Below are 17,622 nucleotides of genomic sequence, written 5' to 3' on the forward strand. Positions count from 1 at the left end.
TGAATATGACTTTACAGTGATTGGGTATTGAATGAACAATTCTTTAGTCTTTTTCTCTATTCTTTATGTGCGTGTAAATAATAGACGTGTTTGACCTCATTGTACTTTACTCATCGATTGTTATGCACTTGAAATAAATAATTTGAAACAACATTGTAAAATACAATCCTTTGATTCTGGGAAGTGCAGTGTTTGGTTAGAAAAATTGTGCTTTAAACCCCGAAAAACTATTTAAAGTAAAAGTTGAACAGCATAATCTATTCTGACCATGTGGTTTCCTTGTGCATTAGCTGTTTCCAAACAGTGACATCTTGTGGACACCTCTGCTCAATTATTGTTGAAGCCTTTGTGTGTAATAATGCTTGAAGACATGTCGCTTGCCACTGTCTGTCTATTTAAACTTGAAGGATGCTCATTGAGGGATCACGCTTCATTTTGTCTGGGTGCTTTTAAAACAAACAAGCAAGCAAAAATCATGAAATCATTAAAATATGAATACATTTTTAAAACAAAAAAGTAAATACGTTAATTTAATAGTTTTTGTTTTTAAACAAATCGAAATCAGATTTCTTTCTCTAGTTTTCTTTTTTATTTATACAGATTTTTTACTTTTATCGTGACTCGAAACTGGTTAAATTACAGTTTGAACTACAACAATGGAAGTTGTAGGTCGGTCAATTCGTGAATTTTAAGTAAAGTCTCGCGATATTTAAACTGGCTGCCAGGCACCCAAAGAAGAGCAGTAATGAGAAGGAGACAGCAGCAAAATAGCTCAGTTGTTCCTAAGAAAGATCAACATATAACTCATTGTTGGTCACATTGCTTATACTAGAAACCAAACGTTCAGACTTAGACGGCATTTGTCGTTTATACGCACACTGAGATTTGAAAGTACGCGGCCTCAGAAGCCAAATTTTATGTGTGAAGTGCTAACTGTTAGCTGACAGGCTACCTAGCATAGCCATTGAAGCAATGGCGTTGAAAAGAATTCAGAAGGTGAGTGTATATTTGCTTACAAGTGCTAGCCATATCTTCAATATATACATTTTTTAAGCTTGAGTCCCCTCTGTAACGATGTTGCCTGTGTCTAAACTTTTCTTTGGGTCGAATTAGCAGTGCTAGCTTGATTTTTCTGCTCCTGTTTAAAATAATTTATAGACAAAGAATGGCTAACCCACCGGTGGCCCCATTGGTGCACTGCTACAGTAACGGTCGCAGTTAACAAACACGCTGTTTATTTTAAATGTTTCTTTGTGTGAAATTATGCCTTTTTCTCCTGAAAGGTTACTAAGCACTCTTGTTAGTGTTTCTAGTTGTGTTTCACAGTGCAACGTAAAGCTCGGCTTTGACATTATTGAGTGTGTGCTCTTTGTTTTTATTATTGTTGGGTATGTAGATGACCTGTTGATAAATCAGTGGGCGGACAGTTGTCTTTATCGTTGTATCAGTAACTGTCGCTGATGATGTTGCTGAATGACAGCTGCTTGTTGGTTGCCAAAATTGAACCCTAGTGTCAGTGTTGCCATATATGGAATGGCAAATGGGGCACTGGAGCAGGGCACTGTGTATATTTATATAACAGAATAGATAGGCTTTCATTCAAGAGATGTTTAATAACGGGCCTTATTTCTGTTTGAATATCTGCTGAATATCTTTCTGTGTTCAACCAAGCTTTGATTTGAGTTAATTACATATCACAGCATGCCTCTTGGGGGGGGGGGGAGGAGAATTAGATTTTAATTTAAAATAAATGTTTTTAATCCGTGGGTATGTAGTTCATCAAACTACTGATGAGGCTTCAGTTTTGGCCTATTTTCTCCTGCTACAGATGTGTTATTTCTATATAAAACAGCCTGTCAGATGGAACATATGGGTGGGACAAAATATTTATGACATTATATTGCAGTGCAGCATCTTGTGTTATAATATTGTTCCTTTTAGAGTGCAGGCACTCTAAAAGCGTTCCCACACCAGTTTCACTTACCAGCGTTAGTGGCTCATAAGACCTCCAGGTTATGCTTAACGATTGAATTCATCTCTTATTTATGTACACAGAGACTGCAGTGTTTTGTAGACTGTTGTGTAGTCTATCAAGAACTGTTGATGGTGCCAGTATGCTGGTACATGGATTGTGATAGCATCACATCAAGAGTTAATTTGTGTTTTCTTTGAACTTCAAACGTTCTGATTCACTTTGTAATTACCCTGACTTTTAGGAACTGTCGGACCTGCAGAGGGATCCTCCTGCCCAGTGCTCTGCTGGACCAGTTGGAGAGGATTGTAAGTAGTTTAACAGTTGTTGAGTAATCTTTGAAGATTTATGTGTGATTTACATAATTTTGTTTTTCCTCCTCTCAGTGTTTCATTGGCAGGCAACAATAATGGGTCCAGTAAGTGAAACACTTATCACACCCAATACAGTTAAAGTGCGCTTATAAATGAAAATCATGACCCCTTACTTTATTTCTCTTCCTATTTAAACAGAGTGACAGTCCATATCAGAGTGGAGTGTTCTTCCTCACCATTCACTTCCCAACGGATTACCCCTTTAAACCACCAAAAGTGAGTAAAACAGTGAGGCACAATGCTTCTTATTTTTTAAATTTATTCTGTCATATAATTGGCCTTACATCATTTTTTTTCTATGTTTTGGAACAGGTTGCATTCACAACAAAAATTTACCACCCAAATATCAACAGCAATGGAAGTATTTGTCTGGACATTCTGAGGTCACAGTGGTCACCTGCACTTACAGTTTCGAAAGGTAAAAAAATAAATTAAAATGTGTGGTGTGGGTGTACATATACCCAGTACATGAGCCAAAAAGTGTTTGGGGAAAAAAAGATTTAGCCAACAGATTTATGATAAACAGATTGTTGCCTGCTTGTTGAGAGAATTGAAATGATGCCAAAGCCATAACATAAAATTACACTCTACGTAAAATTATACCTTCCGTTTCTTTGGATTGTACTGTAGATGGGTCCAATTCATCTGCTAATTTTGGGCTAGTGCGTCGATGTAGTGATTGATTAACAAATTATTATTGAACTTATTTGTAATGGCACATATGAAATGATTGGAGTGCTTCTAGATGTGATTTTGATTATTTAAGAAGTTAAAATGACATCTTGCTGTGCTGATGGTAGGAGTAGAACACAGTTATGTCTATAATAAATCCCCTCTCAAAGATTTTTAACTTTGATTCTTTCTTCCACAGTATTATTGTCCATCTGCTCTCTTCTGTGCGATCCAAACCCAGATGATCCGCTGGTACCAGAGATCGCCCACACGTACAAGGCTGACAGGGAAAAGTAAGTGTAAAACATGACTGCTTTTGCCACAGTTGAGCTCACAGCCAGGTACACTCATGCTGCAAGATTAACTTCTGAGTTTGAGGTTAAGTTAAACTTTTCACATTGCATGTGTTTTACAGGTACAACAAACTAGCAAGAGAATGGACACAGAAGTATGCAATGTGAGAACACCAAGGAGATCAGAACGAGATCAGAACTACAAGAACAAAAGAAACACAGATGATTTGTAACTTGAAGTAAATGAGCATCAAAGTAGTTGGGGGACTTTGGGGGAGGGGGGTAAACTAAACAACAGCCCACTTTTTGGAGAAGGAAGCGGTACTATGAGGTACAGTGCCACTTGGCTTTGTGTGTGTTGAGCTGATACAGTGTGCTCTGCTTCATGACTTGTATGGATCTGCTGAGCAGGACCTAATGGACTCCTTAAAGCACTCCCACATGGAATACCAGAAAACTCTTTACAATCCCTACCACCGTACTCAGACTTTAAACTGTTACTCTTGCTATTGTGATGATCATTATAATTGTTGCTTTCTATAAGCATCATTTTTACCATCATTGAGTCATATCGTCGTGCTACTCAGAAACAAAATGTTTGATTTAGGAGATTATTTCTCCCTTCATTTCAGAGGTACTATCTGCACCCCACTGGATGTCTTGTTACTGTATTTCATGTTTTCTGGTGGCCTTTCTGTGTTATGTTGATGTGCAATTTAGACAGAATGTTTCCTGTTGAACACAAAAGTGTGCAGTGCCATTACCAGCAGCTGATCTGTTGGCACGTAACTGTCTCTGCCCTGAAACAATGTGAAAGGTGTTAAGAAGGATTTGTCTCCATCATCCGCTGCAATTGGAGTTGTAACAGTATTGAGTTGTTTTGAAAACACTGGGGAGCTGCTGTTTATAAGTTAGCGGGTAGGTTAACGTCCACCTCCATCTTTCTCACACATGCCATCGTTCTTCTGTCTTGAATAATAAATGACGGCTGGTGTCCATAGTGCTCAAAAACTACTGCTGTTTAACATGTTATGCTGTGTAGCTATGAATGTGGCTACTCTTTGTCGTGCAGTCATAGCTGTGCGCCACTTCCTCAGTACAGTTACTCAGGTATCTTTAAGAAGATCATCAGCCTTTTACATGCGGTGACCCATGGTGAGAAAAATGATCAGGGTTAACACAGTCCGACTTCTAAAAATAGCACTTGCCTAATTTTGCGGTTCTGTTCAAATAACGACCCATCACTGACTGCAACTTACTGCAGTGTGATCAAAGACATACCACAATGGGTCTGTGCTGCACAGAAATATATGCTGTCCGAAACATACTGTTACTCTCATTATTTCTCTCCACTTATTTCAGTGTTTTTAAAGCGACTGGTTGTGTGGTTGTGAACAGCTTGCAAATGATGCTGTTTTTGAACAGACTTGATGTTTTGCAGCTCTGTGTCACTTACAGTCATAACATTACAGTTTGGTATGCTTTAAATATCAGGATTTATGTTCATTTTCATCATTGTTCTGCTTTTTTTTTTTTTTTTTTTTTTTTTTTTTTTTTTCCTCCTCCATTAATAAGCAACACTGACAGTAAACTTTTTCCTTTTTCTTTTTTTTTTTTTTTTTAGGGTATAATGTTTGGCTTTTTTTTTTCCTTCTTCTTTTTAAATTGTATCTTTGAAAGTGTGGTTTTGTTTTTAGATTTTTTTTTTCTCATTTGTGTCATGAATATTGAGCACGATTTTGATGTGTCATAATGTAATAGTAAGATAATCCATTGTAACTGTTGGACAAAGTAGTTGGAAAAGTTGTCAAAAATCACAATTCAGTGCGTCGACGCTGCCAGTATAAAGGGAATTATTGGATATTAGGAGCAAGAAATTTCTGCTATTGAGCTATTATTTAATAGATTCATACAGAAAGGTAAATAGCTAAGCATGATTATTTAAGAAGCTTTGATTGTAGAATTAACACCATTGTTTAGATGCTGACTATAGATTTTTAATATTCTACTGTAAAAATAAAAACATGTCAAAACAAGTTGTCCTAAAAGTATACCGTATATACTAAAATGTTTTGAAAATGTACCCACCGAATGCTCCGACACCTCCGCTGTAATACTACAAGTCCAGTCTTTGTGTGCATTGGTGTTTATTCATCTAGCTATTTATTTATTAGAAAGCTGGGTATCTTCCAACTATTCAGCAAGAGCCTCAGTTCATAATATGAGTAATGCTACATTGACTTCCTTTAACCCACGTGTTCATTACGGTTTCATATAGGCAGCTTGGCATGCTTTGCACTCTGGTGATCCTTCTCAGCCATTTTGCAGAATATCAGGGATTTCGTTGAATTTCATCTGCCTAACACCTCTGACTAAAAGTTTAGCCTTAACCCTCCTTAACCCTCATTTTTGTGTATATATATATATATATATATATATATATATATAGAGAGAGAGAGAGAATGTGTCATATAAACTGTAAATTTGCTATCAGGGCTGTATTCCCAAAATGGGTGATTCATTATATCAGTAGAACTGGAAGCCTGCATAAAGAGTTCACAATGTTTTGTTTAAAGAAAAAAAAATCAGCTTAGCTTTTACTGAATGCAGGACCAGCCTTCACGCATCTTAAAATCTGGAATATATGTGTGCTTGAACTGCCATCATGAACAGTCACGTCTTCGCGTAACCTACACAAGATAATTATGACCTTGTTATAACATGAATAAAGTTCATCTTGATTTCTTGTTGTTTGCAGTCATTTCATGGAGAGCCTGACTGATTTCTCAGCGTATCACACAATGTTTCTGTACCCAACATAATCAGAAAAAATATGTTTGGGGTCATTTAGAAATGGTGTCACCTCACAGCTTGTCCAGCAGAGTGCTCTCTGACTCATTTACAATGCTTTTGGCAACCACTGCAGCACCTGTTTGCATTTGTTCCTCATCACGGGGGATTTTAAATTGGGTATTTATGATTTTTTTTTTTTGAGTTGGCATTGACTTGACATTAAAAGACATTCAATTAACATTTTGCAGACATTTTAAAAAAAAATACTTCTTAAAGACAAATGGTAAATGGTTCCTTTATTTTATAATAAAAGTTTAGGTTCATCTCTGGAGAGAGAGAGAGAAATATGTACTATAGTCACAGCAGTGATTCATGTCTCAGTCCTTTAAATGTTGCTATGAAGACATTTTCAGGGTAGAAATAGAGAAATGTGTGATCTGGTTTGTTTTAGGGCCTTAAAGCGGGTTTTATTATACCTAAATTACATACACTGGTGTTTATTTTTACTGTGAGTCCTATTACTGCTAAAATTTATTCACTGTTACGATTCCTTCCACTGTGGTTGGATATTGACTAAAATGTGTCTTACTTTTCTTTTGGAGCTGTCTACTCGGCTCTTTTGTGGATGCCAGAACATCAAGTAACCCTGCCATAGAGTATCACAACCTAGTTTAGGGTGTGGGCACATGCACAGTTCAGTGAATTAACTTTAAGCACATTATCACCATATTACAGCAGCTTTGCCAGGTATTGAGAAGCAGATGCCTGTGTGATATATTTATCAAAATTCCCAGTGTGAATCAAGACAAATGTTCATAATTTTCCTTTACATTTGATCCCTATAGTTGTTTCCTATACTTCCTATATAGACACTTTTGGGGGAAATGTATATCTTAAACGGGAGAGAAACCATATATTTTGCACCATTTTTTTTTTGTTGGTTTGTTTGTTTTAAAGTTACACAAGTTAAAAAAAAAATAATCATGTAATATGCTCTAATAACTGTAGGGTTAAAATTTTGAATTTCTAATTTATTTCAATGAGTTCCCAGTAAAAGGTGAGGCCTTTACTGGTCCTGTGGACGTTTGATACGTAACATTATGGGAGATTTTTGCGGTGCAGACAGCAGTGATTGCGTAAAGGTCAGTTTCGTCTGATCTCACTAAACCTTTGATATTTGCATCATGATTTTTCGGAAACATCGCTGCAACTAATTATAGTCGACCCGGTAAATTATTAGAAACAACGCACACAACACCCCCAAATCGGCAGCGTCACGCCACACTGTTATCATTACCATGGCTGACATCTAGCCTCTAGGCTAAACTAGCCCCCCCTCCTCCGGCTGAAAGTCAGCAGCATCATTGCCACTCCTCCCAATAGGAAGGGCGCATCCCGGTAGCTAGCTGGCTAGCTGTACTCAGAATAACGATGGCAGTTAACCTCAGCAAAAATGGCCCTGCATTAACAGCTGCATATAAAGAAGTGGTAGATGAAAAATCCAATACCAACTGGTAAGGAGAAACATTTTCATAGCAGTATTAGCTGTTTGTACGAGGGAGGTTGTTAGCTACATTGTTGGCTAGCTTTGAGCGAGTCGACAAGTAACTTAACCTATCGTAAAATAAACTTAGCCAGTTACCTAGAAATAATGGTAGTTTGGGAACCACATTAGAGTTTGTAGTTTTTATATAACCGATAACGTTTATTAAGAGTCATCTTTGTATAATGTAGGAGTTTAGTTTCTGACATTTATTGGTGATCTGTTGATTAATAACCTTAAAGATGTGCTAACGAGATAGCTAGTTACAGTGTTGTCAGTTGACGGCTATACTGAGCCAACTAAGATGCTCTGACTGTATTTTTAGCTCAAATTAAATGAAATCATGAAAGGGCGTGAGGTAAGTCGCTAGCGTCCTTGCCCACTTCCTGGTAACATATCAGAAGTAATTTATAACCAGTAAGTGATACTAGAACTTCCTCTTTGTTTTACCCAACGTTACAGAAAGTGTTTGTGGTTTGAAATTTAAACCTGTTGAAGTTCAGCCGCCGTGTTTAATGATGACCCGAATTAGATAATCCCCGAGAGGACGTGTTCAGAGAGAGGACTACTGGCTCTGTGTGGACTCTGAAAATGTCTCTCATCAAACCAATGTTTGCCTTTCTTCCCTCATTTTAAGCAGTCGACAGCCACCGCCTACCAGCTCAGCAATTTGCTTTTTTTTTTTTTTTTTTTTTAAATGGTGCTGCTAACAGGATTAAGTAAATGTAGAATAAAGAAGTGATCTTTCGGAGTGAGCAAGTTCCTCTGATATGAACTGCTACGTGCTGTGTCCTGATAACAAGCAAATGCCCTTTAAAATCCACAGCACACTGGATTTTTACTTTGTAAGCGTTATTGTTGGGCTTAAATTAGCAGCCTGTGTTGAGCTATAATTAGCATTATAACATGTGGCTGCTTTTTATGAATTCTGTGGAGGAACAGATCAGTTCATCTGTGTAGTAAATCATAAATGCATCCTGGGTTGTCTCTGGAAGGAGATCTCCAAGCCAAGTGAAATAAGAATGTCACAACACGTCCCTGAATTACACCATACACCTACCTACAACTTACTAAAAACTGACGCAGTTATGAGTTCATATCAGCCAAATCTCTGTTAACTTCATGTGGAACTCCCCTGCTATTCATCACCTAAATAAATATTTTGTTGCATACAAATAACCCACAAAAACTCGTTTAGACTGACCCCGACACGAAAAACCAGACTCTATGTAAGGCTTCTTCAAATGCCTCCATTATTAATGTATTTACACACAGAAAATGGAGCTATGTATTAACTAAAGCTTGTTTGTTTAGGTCTGCTAGTCTTTATTTTTACTAGGATTTTCACAGCAAAGAAATTTCAGTGGAACTTTTCTTCTTGGGCCTGCGGCCTGTAAAGATTACTCAAAAGGCTGCTAGAAATGAGGATTAGAAACTGCAGCAGTGTTTACACTACACCTGTTTCCCCTGTATCGTGTGTAAATGGGGCTTAAGTGATACTTTGAATAGGTTTGCAAAACAACTCTTGTTTACTGTGAAATGATGCGTATCCACTTTTCTGTCTGTGGGATCTGTTTTCAGCCAGTGGTGTAATTAGGTGTAATCTGGTGCTTTATACAGGGCCTTGTTCACCTATGAGGGAAACAGCGATGACATCCGACTGGCAGAAAAAGGGGGTGAGTAACCATGTGGATATTTTAATCAAGTTTTTATGATCTCGACACGATATTAGCAAATGTGTGCAGGAATGCCACCGTCAGCATAGCGGTACTGGAATATCAGCACAAAAGGACTGCTTGCCTCTGCTTTCTCACCCCATGATTTGCAATGGGGAAAAAATGCCAACAGTTACACAATGAACCACAATAACCATTTGACTTTTCCACGATGTTTATGCATCAGATGGAGGACTGGAAGAGCTGGTTGAAGAACTCAACAGTGGAAAAGTGATGTATGCTTTCTGCCGGGTCCAGGATCCAAATTCCGGCCTGCCCAAATATGTCCTCATCAACTGGGTCAGAGCGACACTCAGCTATTAAACATGTGTTTGCCGTCTCTGTTATGGTCACTAACCCTCTAAATGTTGTTGCATTTCAGACTGGAGAGGGAGTTAAGGATGCCAGGAAGGGAATATGTGCAAATCATGTCAGTGCCATGTCCAATTTTCTGAAGGTAGTGTGAAACCTTTGAGTCTAGTTCAAATACACATTGGAATTTGTACTGCTGTCTGCTTGTGTTTGCAGAGGAGGCCTAACTGCATGCACCTTAATGCTGACTTTACCGCATGACATTCAGTAAATGGATACACATTCCTGCTCCTAGAATTGTCATTAATGTAATAGCTTTGCTGGAATGATGTCAGTGTTATTAATGCCACACTTGCAAGGAGTTCATTGCTGTGGCTGGTTTGTGTGTCGGAACCAAGATGAAACTAGAAGGGTGTCCTCCTTTGTGTTTTAAAAGGAACTGTTCTTCTTTGCTGTTTCAGGGGGCCCATGTCACAATAAATGCTAGAGCAGAGGAGGATGTGGAGCCCGAGTCGATTATGCAAAAGGTGGCTAAAGCCTCAGGAGCCAACTACAGCTTCCACAAAGAAGCTTCCAGCCGCTTCCAGGACAGCGGTCCGCAGGGTCCCGTGGTATGCACTTCCACTTGCCTGTCAACAATAGAACAAGATAAGCAGTGAACTAGATCTTAACTAGACTCCTTTATCTCAGATCATGCACACATCTTAAATGTTTTTGTTTTGTTTTTTTGTTTAATGGTCATCTGCAATCTGATTTATAAGAGTTAATTGGATCCATATTAAAAATAGTCATTATTCCTTTTACAAATCACAGTCTACCTCTGCACACATGTTTCAGCATCATTTCCCTGCCCAAACATCTGCATTCAGTCATAAACAGTCACAGAAATGAAGCTGCTGATCCAGACATCCAAATATTGGCACTTGTACTGCTGTATGAGCATTTTCACGGTGAACTCAATCTGCATTATATTGAAAATGTGCCATGCAGTGATTGTGTGAGATCTCTCACTGTTTTTGCACAGTGCGTGTGTGCCAAGTGAGAATGCAGAAGGAAGAGTGTATTCAAGCCACCCTGGTGTGGAAATGCAGTCACGTTCACACAGAAAATAAACAAAGGCAACATTGTTCTTGGTCACTTGTGCACATATTATAAAATGAGTCATCCTCTGTTCTGATTTTCTTCAGCGCTCTTTGATGTATCAGATTTTTTTTTTTTTTTTGGTTTATCAGTTAGCCTTGTTAATGTGATGTGAAAGCTGCTTCATATTGAGGAAAGGCGAGCCAGGCCTTCATGCATCCTGTCACATCCTGGCCTCATTCTGCATTTCAGCTGCTGTGTGCTGCTGACCGCCGGTGTCAGCAGCGTACAGTCTCGCCCTTTCCACTGCGCTCTGTGTTGGGAATGATGACAAAGTGATGACACAGCACTGATTAAAAGCTGAGCAGATTTTTAGATTTTGTGTCATATATGATGTGTTTATGAAGTTTGTCCACAAGTAACCTGTGAAATAAAATACTTTTTTTGTATTTTAATTTAGTCTGGCAATTCTGCCAACACTGGACGGCATATCGATGTTTGTTTTCTTGTCATACAGGGCTCAGTCTACCAGAAAACCAACGCCATGTCAGAAATCAGAAAGACCAACAAAGACAACTTCTGGGCCCAGGCAGAGGTACACTCATTAAACAATATGTACTTGTCTCTTATCTCTGTGAAAATGCAAGAAATGCCTCAAATATTTTAACATATTACACATCCTGCCTTTTCTGTTAAGCTCCTTAGTGCCATGTATTTTTCACTCTATAAAAAATACATGGCACATAGCCTTTTCCATCACAAATGTAACTGTGATGAGTAACCGCTTAGTTACAACTTTTTGGTGGTGCTAATTTCCCAGCAGTTTTCTTTTGTTAATCATTGTAAAATCAAGCTTTTCAACGACTGTGACGTTTGACCTTGTTGCTGTGATTGGCTTTTAGAAAGAAGAGGAGAAGCGTCGACTGGAGGAGCGGCGCAAGGCAGAGGAGGAGCGCAAGCACCTGGAAAGGGAGAGGAAAGACAGAGAGGCCAAGGAGGCAGCGATGAGGGAAAAAAGGGACAAGGAGAGGTCCTCTCAAATTGACCAACAAAAGTAGGCTTGTCTAATAATGAGGCCAGTTTGCAATTGTTTCTTTTTATCTTTTCTTTTTTAAACAAAGGTTCAAATTACATTTTCTCTGTTTTCTCATTATTAATTAGGAAGTACCAGCAGCAGCAGGAAGCTGAGAGTAGAGAGCAGGAAAAACCCCGTTGGGTGAGTGCCTCACTGGGCCACTGACACGACTACATTTAATTAACCGTGTTCATTTTTGAGTACTTTTTGGTGGTGCTTACACCTTCTAAACGCAAGTCAGGAAGGTAGCAAAGTCAGCAGTGCCAATATTGATATTAACATTATCAGGAGGAGCAGGAGGAGAACCAGGCAGCCCAGACGAGAGCAGTCAAGAGAGGTGAATCTGTGGAGAAGGCCAATGTGAGTTCCCCTTCACCCAAGTGCTCTTCTTCTGGCTAATTTACTCTTTTCTTTTGCCTAAATCAAAATCTCTAATCCAGTGTAAGCCCTTTGATGCTCAGGGGAACGCACCTCTCTTCCAGCTTCTGTCTCGTATGACGTCAATCTTCAGATTGATTTGTTATTTTTGTGTCGTTTGACAAACGCTTTCCACCACATTACCGACGACCTCGGTCTAATGCTTTTTGTACATATTATTGGTTTTCTTCCTCTCAGGAGGCTGCTTCTCTCATCTCTCAGCGTGCTGTGAACCCCAGAGAAATGTTCAAGCAGAGAGAGAGAGGAATAACTCCCAGTGACTCAGATGTACCTCCTGCTGCTCCTGCAAGCCCTCAGCCAGGTATTTTCGCACTGTAAACAATGACTTGGTCATGTAAATCATTGAATGTCAGCATCTTTTTCAGGTAGTGGTAGGTATAAATTCTGTAAGTGATTATTTCCCCATCACTGTCCTTTTCCATAGTTGAAATGTTCCATCAGACTGTCTAGTTGTCTCGTAGTTCATACTTAACTCTGTCGCCATAATGCTGTCTCTTCCTCTGCTCAACCTGTCTGGTCTTTGTTTTCTGTCTCTTCAATTTTTGTTTTGTTTTTTGGGGGGTTCTGGGGGCTCAATGTGCATCTCTGCTCAGGGCGTCTTCAAAGCCCCTTTCTGTCTAAGCAAGTGTATGAATCTGAGCGAGCCAGCTCACCTCAGCGCCAAGCTTCTCCTGTACCTGCAGGCTCTGCCTCTCCTGTCCATGCCACAGGTGTGAGCTTTAAACACACACACGCGCACACACACACAAACAACAAGTTGGGTGTCAGACTGACACTTAACAACAGCGAATCGCTTCGTGTCTCGTTGTTCTGGTGTCTCATCTTTCACATTTCTTGTAATCTGCCATTTCATCATGAGTCATGCTTCCATTCTGTTTTCTTAAGACTTGTTTTGATACTCCTTAAGTTAAGCAGACCAAGAACGCCCTTATGTCTGAGCCTGGTGGTGGAATTTAAGCTTGTGTGCTCTTGTGAATGTCTTCCACATGCATGTCTGTGCTGGTGTTTTGGGTGATAAGAGCCTGATGGTGGTGATGATGATGATGATGATGATGGGCCGTCCCGGTGTGAGTATGATGAGCAGGACGCAGCCCCTCAGGAGCAGCAAGGTGGGGTTCATTTCACGGGCAGTGTTATCCTTTATATCATTTTCCCAACCCTTCCATCTGCTTCAGTATAAACACATTGTCGTGATTTGCTGTGATAAAATAACTAAACTTGCATCTTGATAAAAGGCTGTTCCTGAAACCTGCTGGTAAGGCTGACAGCCCAGGCCCCCCACACACTCATTCTTACAGTTCTCTCTCTATTCCAGAAGAAGCACCGACTGCTAACTCGTGCGTCACAGAGCCAGTTTATGAAGACCCTCCTCAAGTGAGTGTTTACTTACCTTTGGCTGGACGGTGATAGACATAAGCAGCCACTATTAAAACCAATTTCTCTGTTCTCTCCTAGGCAGAGGAGACTAACACCTATGAAGTGACTGCTGAGGAGACATCAGACAGAGGCATCTGTGCGAGAGCTTTATACGACTACCAAGCTGGTCAGTCTCGGGTTAAAGTTCTTAGATATTTGACCAAATTCCAACACATGGCCATTTATCTATGGGACACATTCTTGATAGAAGGAATATGGGTGTATATTAATTTTTTTTGTGGAAAACCTAATTATCCCTACTACACATGACAGTCATCAGCAGCTCTCACACAGTAGCTACTAAGTAATGCAGAGTTCAGAATTGCTTTATCTCGCTGTGCTTGTTGTTTCCAGTTAGCTTCAGTATCTCAGTTAAGTTGAAAATGACGCTGAAAAGTCACCCTAAAAGTAGCAGTATGTTTTGTAAAAAAAATAAACGGGTAAAAGACAGTAAAGAGTGACAGAAAAGGGGGACGTGAACAAAGATTAGGGAGAATGAAAATAGAAGTTGCAGCATCCACGCTGCCCTGGCTCAACATCCCAGATATCCAACCTATTCAGCCCTTCAGCTATTCATCTTTTATCTAAGTCAAGCGCACCTCACTGGCTCTGACTCATTTTAATTCAGCCTTTATGTTAAAATGTGTGTATTTCATACTGATGCCTATCAGGGTCACAATGACTCTTTTGGTGCTTCTAGGTAGAGGTGTGTTTTTTCTTTTTACCCACACACCCTAGAATTCACTGTATGATTAATAAACCCATTTTAGGAAAAGTCCTGAAATCTGAGATCATGGGGTTTTATTTTAGTGCCAGAGCACTTTCAGTGACACCTTTGATGGTTTTAGTGTTTAGGAAGTTTGACTGAAGTATGTGTTGAGAAATTTCTTAAAATAAACCCAAACTTCTTTTCTTTTAGCTGATGACACAGAGATCTCTTTCGACCCCGACGACATCATTACCGGGATTGAGATGATAGACGAGGGCTGGTGGCGAGGCTACGGCCCAGATGGCCATTTTGGAATGTTCCCGGCCAATTACGTGGAGGTCATGTAAGCCCGGCGCGCCGCTTTCCCCACCGATCATCGATCGGAGCGGCAGGCCCGTAGGACCTCTGCAGTAAACACGACACACAGCAACGTCAGTCCTCACACACTAGATATCAGGCCGAAGTGAAGCAAATGAGCCTCCACTTCCTGGATAAAAATAACATGAATGGTCATCGCGGGCCTGAAGCTTTTGATTTCAAGAAAGTATTTCCATTAAATCGTTGATGTTATAAGCAAGTGATGGCATAGTGTAGGGATTTGTGAAGACCTACAGGCCAACCAAACACCTCCCTTTGTCATTCCAAAATTAAGTCCTGTAAATGTGATGCAGTGTCAGCCTCTTTAATTTTGTTGTGAGCATTTCTATTTCACGTTTCTTCCAAAGTGGCTTCAGTTTGATTTCAGGTATAATTTCGTCGTTACTTTGTAGCAATTGCTCCTCTCCATTTCAGGAAAGGAAAAAAAAATCAAAGGTGGTGGTACCAGCTACAGAATAAACTTTTGCCTTGATTTTTGCCTTTCTGTACCGGCAGACTGAATAATTTTTTATTATTATTATTGTTATGTGACTGAATTTGCATCCTGTGTGAATTTGAAACCTTTACTGATACGACTGTGGTTAATTACATATTTAAAAAAAAACAAAACTTGTTTGCTGTGCTCTGAGTGGTAGGCTCTGTAGTAGGAAATGCATAAAGTGGTTCCTTTTTAACTGTGAGCAAACGTTTTTGCTTTCATTTCATTTCAATTCCTTCCTCATATGGGCCGCATCATTTCACCATTTGAACATATTGAACTTTTCAGGGAGAAGTTGAAAAGAAGAAGGCGTAATCAGCATTATTTCTGTTCTGTTATATTTGGATCTCGCTGGACTGAGGTTGACTGAGTGTATAATAGATGTCTGACGATAAGTGACGATATTATGGTGCCATTATGACGGGGCGTTAATGCAGTGATAACATTTTATTGACACGTTTAAGCAGCTTGTCGGCACATTTTATGCAAGACCACTATTTTTTATCATGGAACAAAATGTTTTGCTCTTTTGAACTTTGAGGTCAGTTAACAAAAGGAAAGAAATGAGTTGATCGCAAATAGCAAAGGGCATTGTTTATCCATTCCAATGTTTCATGTTTGAGGTTTCTTTTTCCAGAGTCTATTGTAATGCACAAACGTCCTTCATAATAAAAATAAATAGGCAATCTGTGTTGTCATGTTGTTATTTTTTTTTTTTTAAACAGGCGTACATTAGAAACACATTGAAATAACATAGAAAACCTTCAGGGATTTTCAGAGGTGTAACAGGAACTCAGATGTATACACAAGCTTTAACGTCAGTTTCCTGGAATGAGACAACAGCTGGGGAATTCACCTCTAATGCATAGGTTTCATTTTCACACGAAAATCAGATTTTGCTTCTCCCACATCCTTCAGTTAAATCTTGTGTTCAAGTGAAGAAATTACCTGCTTTATAATATTGCAAACTTGATTTCCAGAGAAGAGCAGTTCTGTTGTTGTTTTAGCAGTGTCACATTGTCAAGGCCTCTTCGTTGCATGTGTCACATAAGTGCCTTATATCTTCTCGCCATTTATGAGCCTTTATCATTCGTATCTTGAGTTTAAATGCAGTTAAAGAACTTCCCACAATGAGATGGCACTTTAATAACGGTCTGAAGAGCGCGCTTCTTCCTCCTGCTTCGCTTTAAATACATGAATATTTTGTCTGAGCTTGTTTAAATTCAAAATTTTAACTGAAACTCTTTTTTTCTAATGTAAATTAATATTGGCTTGTCAAGAAATTAATCAGCCAGTTTAGTTTCAGGACAAGTTCCACATACGCCTACACAATCTAGAAACTAAATTTTAAACCTCTGCTTTAAATTATTGCGAGTTCACTTCTGAAGATCCGTGCCGATCCCTAAAACAACCGGGGAGAGGTGCAGATCTTTTTTAAATCCCTAATCTACAAAAACAAAAAAGCAAACGCAGGATTTTTTTGCAGCCTCCTTAATAACCATTTGTCACCGTGACTGGAATCGTTATGTGCCAGTTACACACTCTGCAGATTGTTCCCAGGATAGTGAGTCACTTCAGACAGGAAATCAGTGTTTTGAAATCACAATATTCTCTCCATCTCATTTACATTGAGCTGCCCTCCTCTCAACCTCACAGTGTTTATGTCAGTGAAAGTCACAAATGAAAAGCTGGGGATTTTCTCATTCTTACGAATGATGTTTTTGCTCATCTGCACATCAGGTCTGTGCGTTTGTTTTCAGCGGCAGGAGATACAAAAGCTCACAAGATTTCTGCAAAATTCATTGTCACAGTTACTTGGAATTAAGATACATTTCCTATAAATCCTCAAGGGGAGGGCGCAAACATTTTCTCACACCTGATATTTCTAAGTTCATTTTTTCTCAGCTTGTCTTAACGGCTACGATCACGTCTTCCACTGTTTTTTGAGCAGCTTTGCTCGTGTTCTCAAAAAACCAAAACAAGAACATGACTATCAGTCGTGAAAAAAAAGCCCTTTGAAATTTGGGCAGTTTGTAGATATTTGGTTATTTTGACATTTGAAGTGTTAATCATTTTGAAATGTCACACTCTATCCGCAACAGATGGAGGAATAGGGCATCCCCCTTTCAAACAGATCAAAAACATGCGGAGGAAATGTGGATCACGTCAAGTGCAGCATCTCTTGACTCGGGTGCTTTATCACGAGATCTATATAGGTTTGCTGTGTGTGACATAGCAAAAGGAAAATTAAGGGGAAAATACACTTTTAAAATGAGATTCAGGTGAAAAAAATTAAGAGCAACAAAATATATATATTACTCAAATAAGAAAAACAACTTGTGTTGAAAAGTCACTCCAGTGCATCCCGAGTTGC

General features: G+C 39.2%; 2 protein-coding genes across 8 annotated transcripts; both read left to right on the plus strand.

The window, feature by feature from the left end:
• Window positions 1-725: 725 nt before the first annotated feature.
• On the plus strand, window positions 726-5,347 carry LOC146656865 (ubiquitin-conjugating enzyme E2 D4). The gene is made up of 7 exons (XM_085424644.1): window positions 726-996; window positions 2,217-2,280; window positions 2,359-2,390; window positions 2,485-2,562; window positions 2,659-2,764; window positions 3,218-3,311; window positions 3,434-5,347. Exons 1-7 carry the CDS (start codon window positions 973-975, stop codon window positions 3,477-3,479), a joined length of 444 nt encoding a protein of 147 aa, XP_085280770.1. The 5' UTR covers window positions 726-972; the 3' UTR covers window positions 3,480-5,347.
• Window positions 5,348-7,461: 2,114 nt separating this feature from the next.
• On the plus strand, window positions 7,462-15,942 carry LOC146656866 (drebrin-like protein B). Of its 7 annotated transcripts, XM_085424645.1 has the most exons (15): window positions 7,462-7,618; window positions 9,268-9,323; window positions 9,550-9,662; window positions 9,745-9,819; window positions 10,136-10,285; window positions 11,272-11,349; window positions 11,657-11,808; window positions 11,916-11,970; window positions 12,118-12,189; window positions 12,445-12,568; window positions 12,861-12,977; window positions 13,287-13,376; window positions 13,583-13,641; window positions 13,723-13,810; window positions 14,603-15,942. In XM_085424645.1, the coding sequence occupies exons 1-15, from the start codon at window positions 7,536-7,538 to the stop codon at window positions 14,737-14,739; spliced, it is 1,449 nt and encodes a 482-aa protein (XP_085280771.1). In that variant the 5' UTR covers window positions 7,462-7,535; the 3' UTR covers window positions 14,740-15,942. The 7 variants fall into 7 exon arrangements, with proteins under 7 accessions (XP_085280771.1, XP_085280773.1, XP_085280774.1 ...); XM_085424647.1 differs by lacking the exon at window positions 13,287-13,376; XM_085424648.1 differs by lacking the exon at window positions 12,861-12,977.
• The last annotated feature ends 1,680 nt before the right edge of the window (window positions 15,943-17,622 follow it).

The sequence above is a fragment of the Rhamphochromis longiceps genome, linkage group LG12 (genome assembly GCF_057381845.1).
Source record: "Rhamphochromis longiceps isolate RC_006_pf linkage group LG12, R_longiceps_female_GT1.1, whole genome shotgun sequence".
In the NCBI taxonomy this organism is placed as follows: Eukaryota; Metazoa; Chordata; class Actinopteri; order Cichliformes; family Cichlidae; genus Rhamphochromis; species Rhamphochromis longiceps.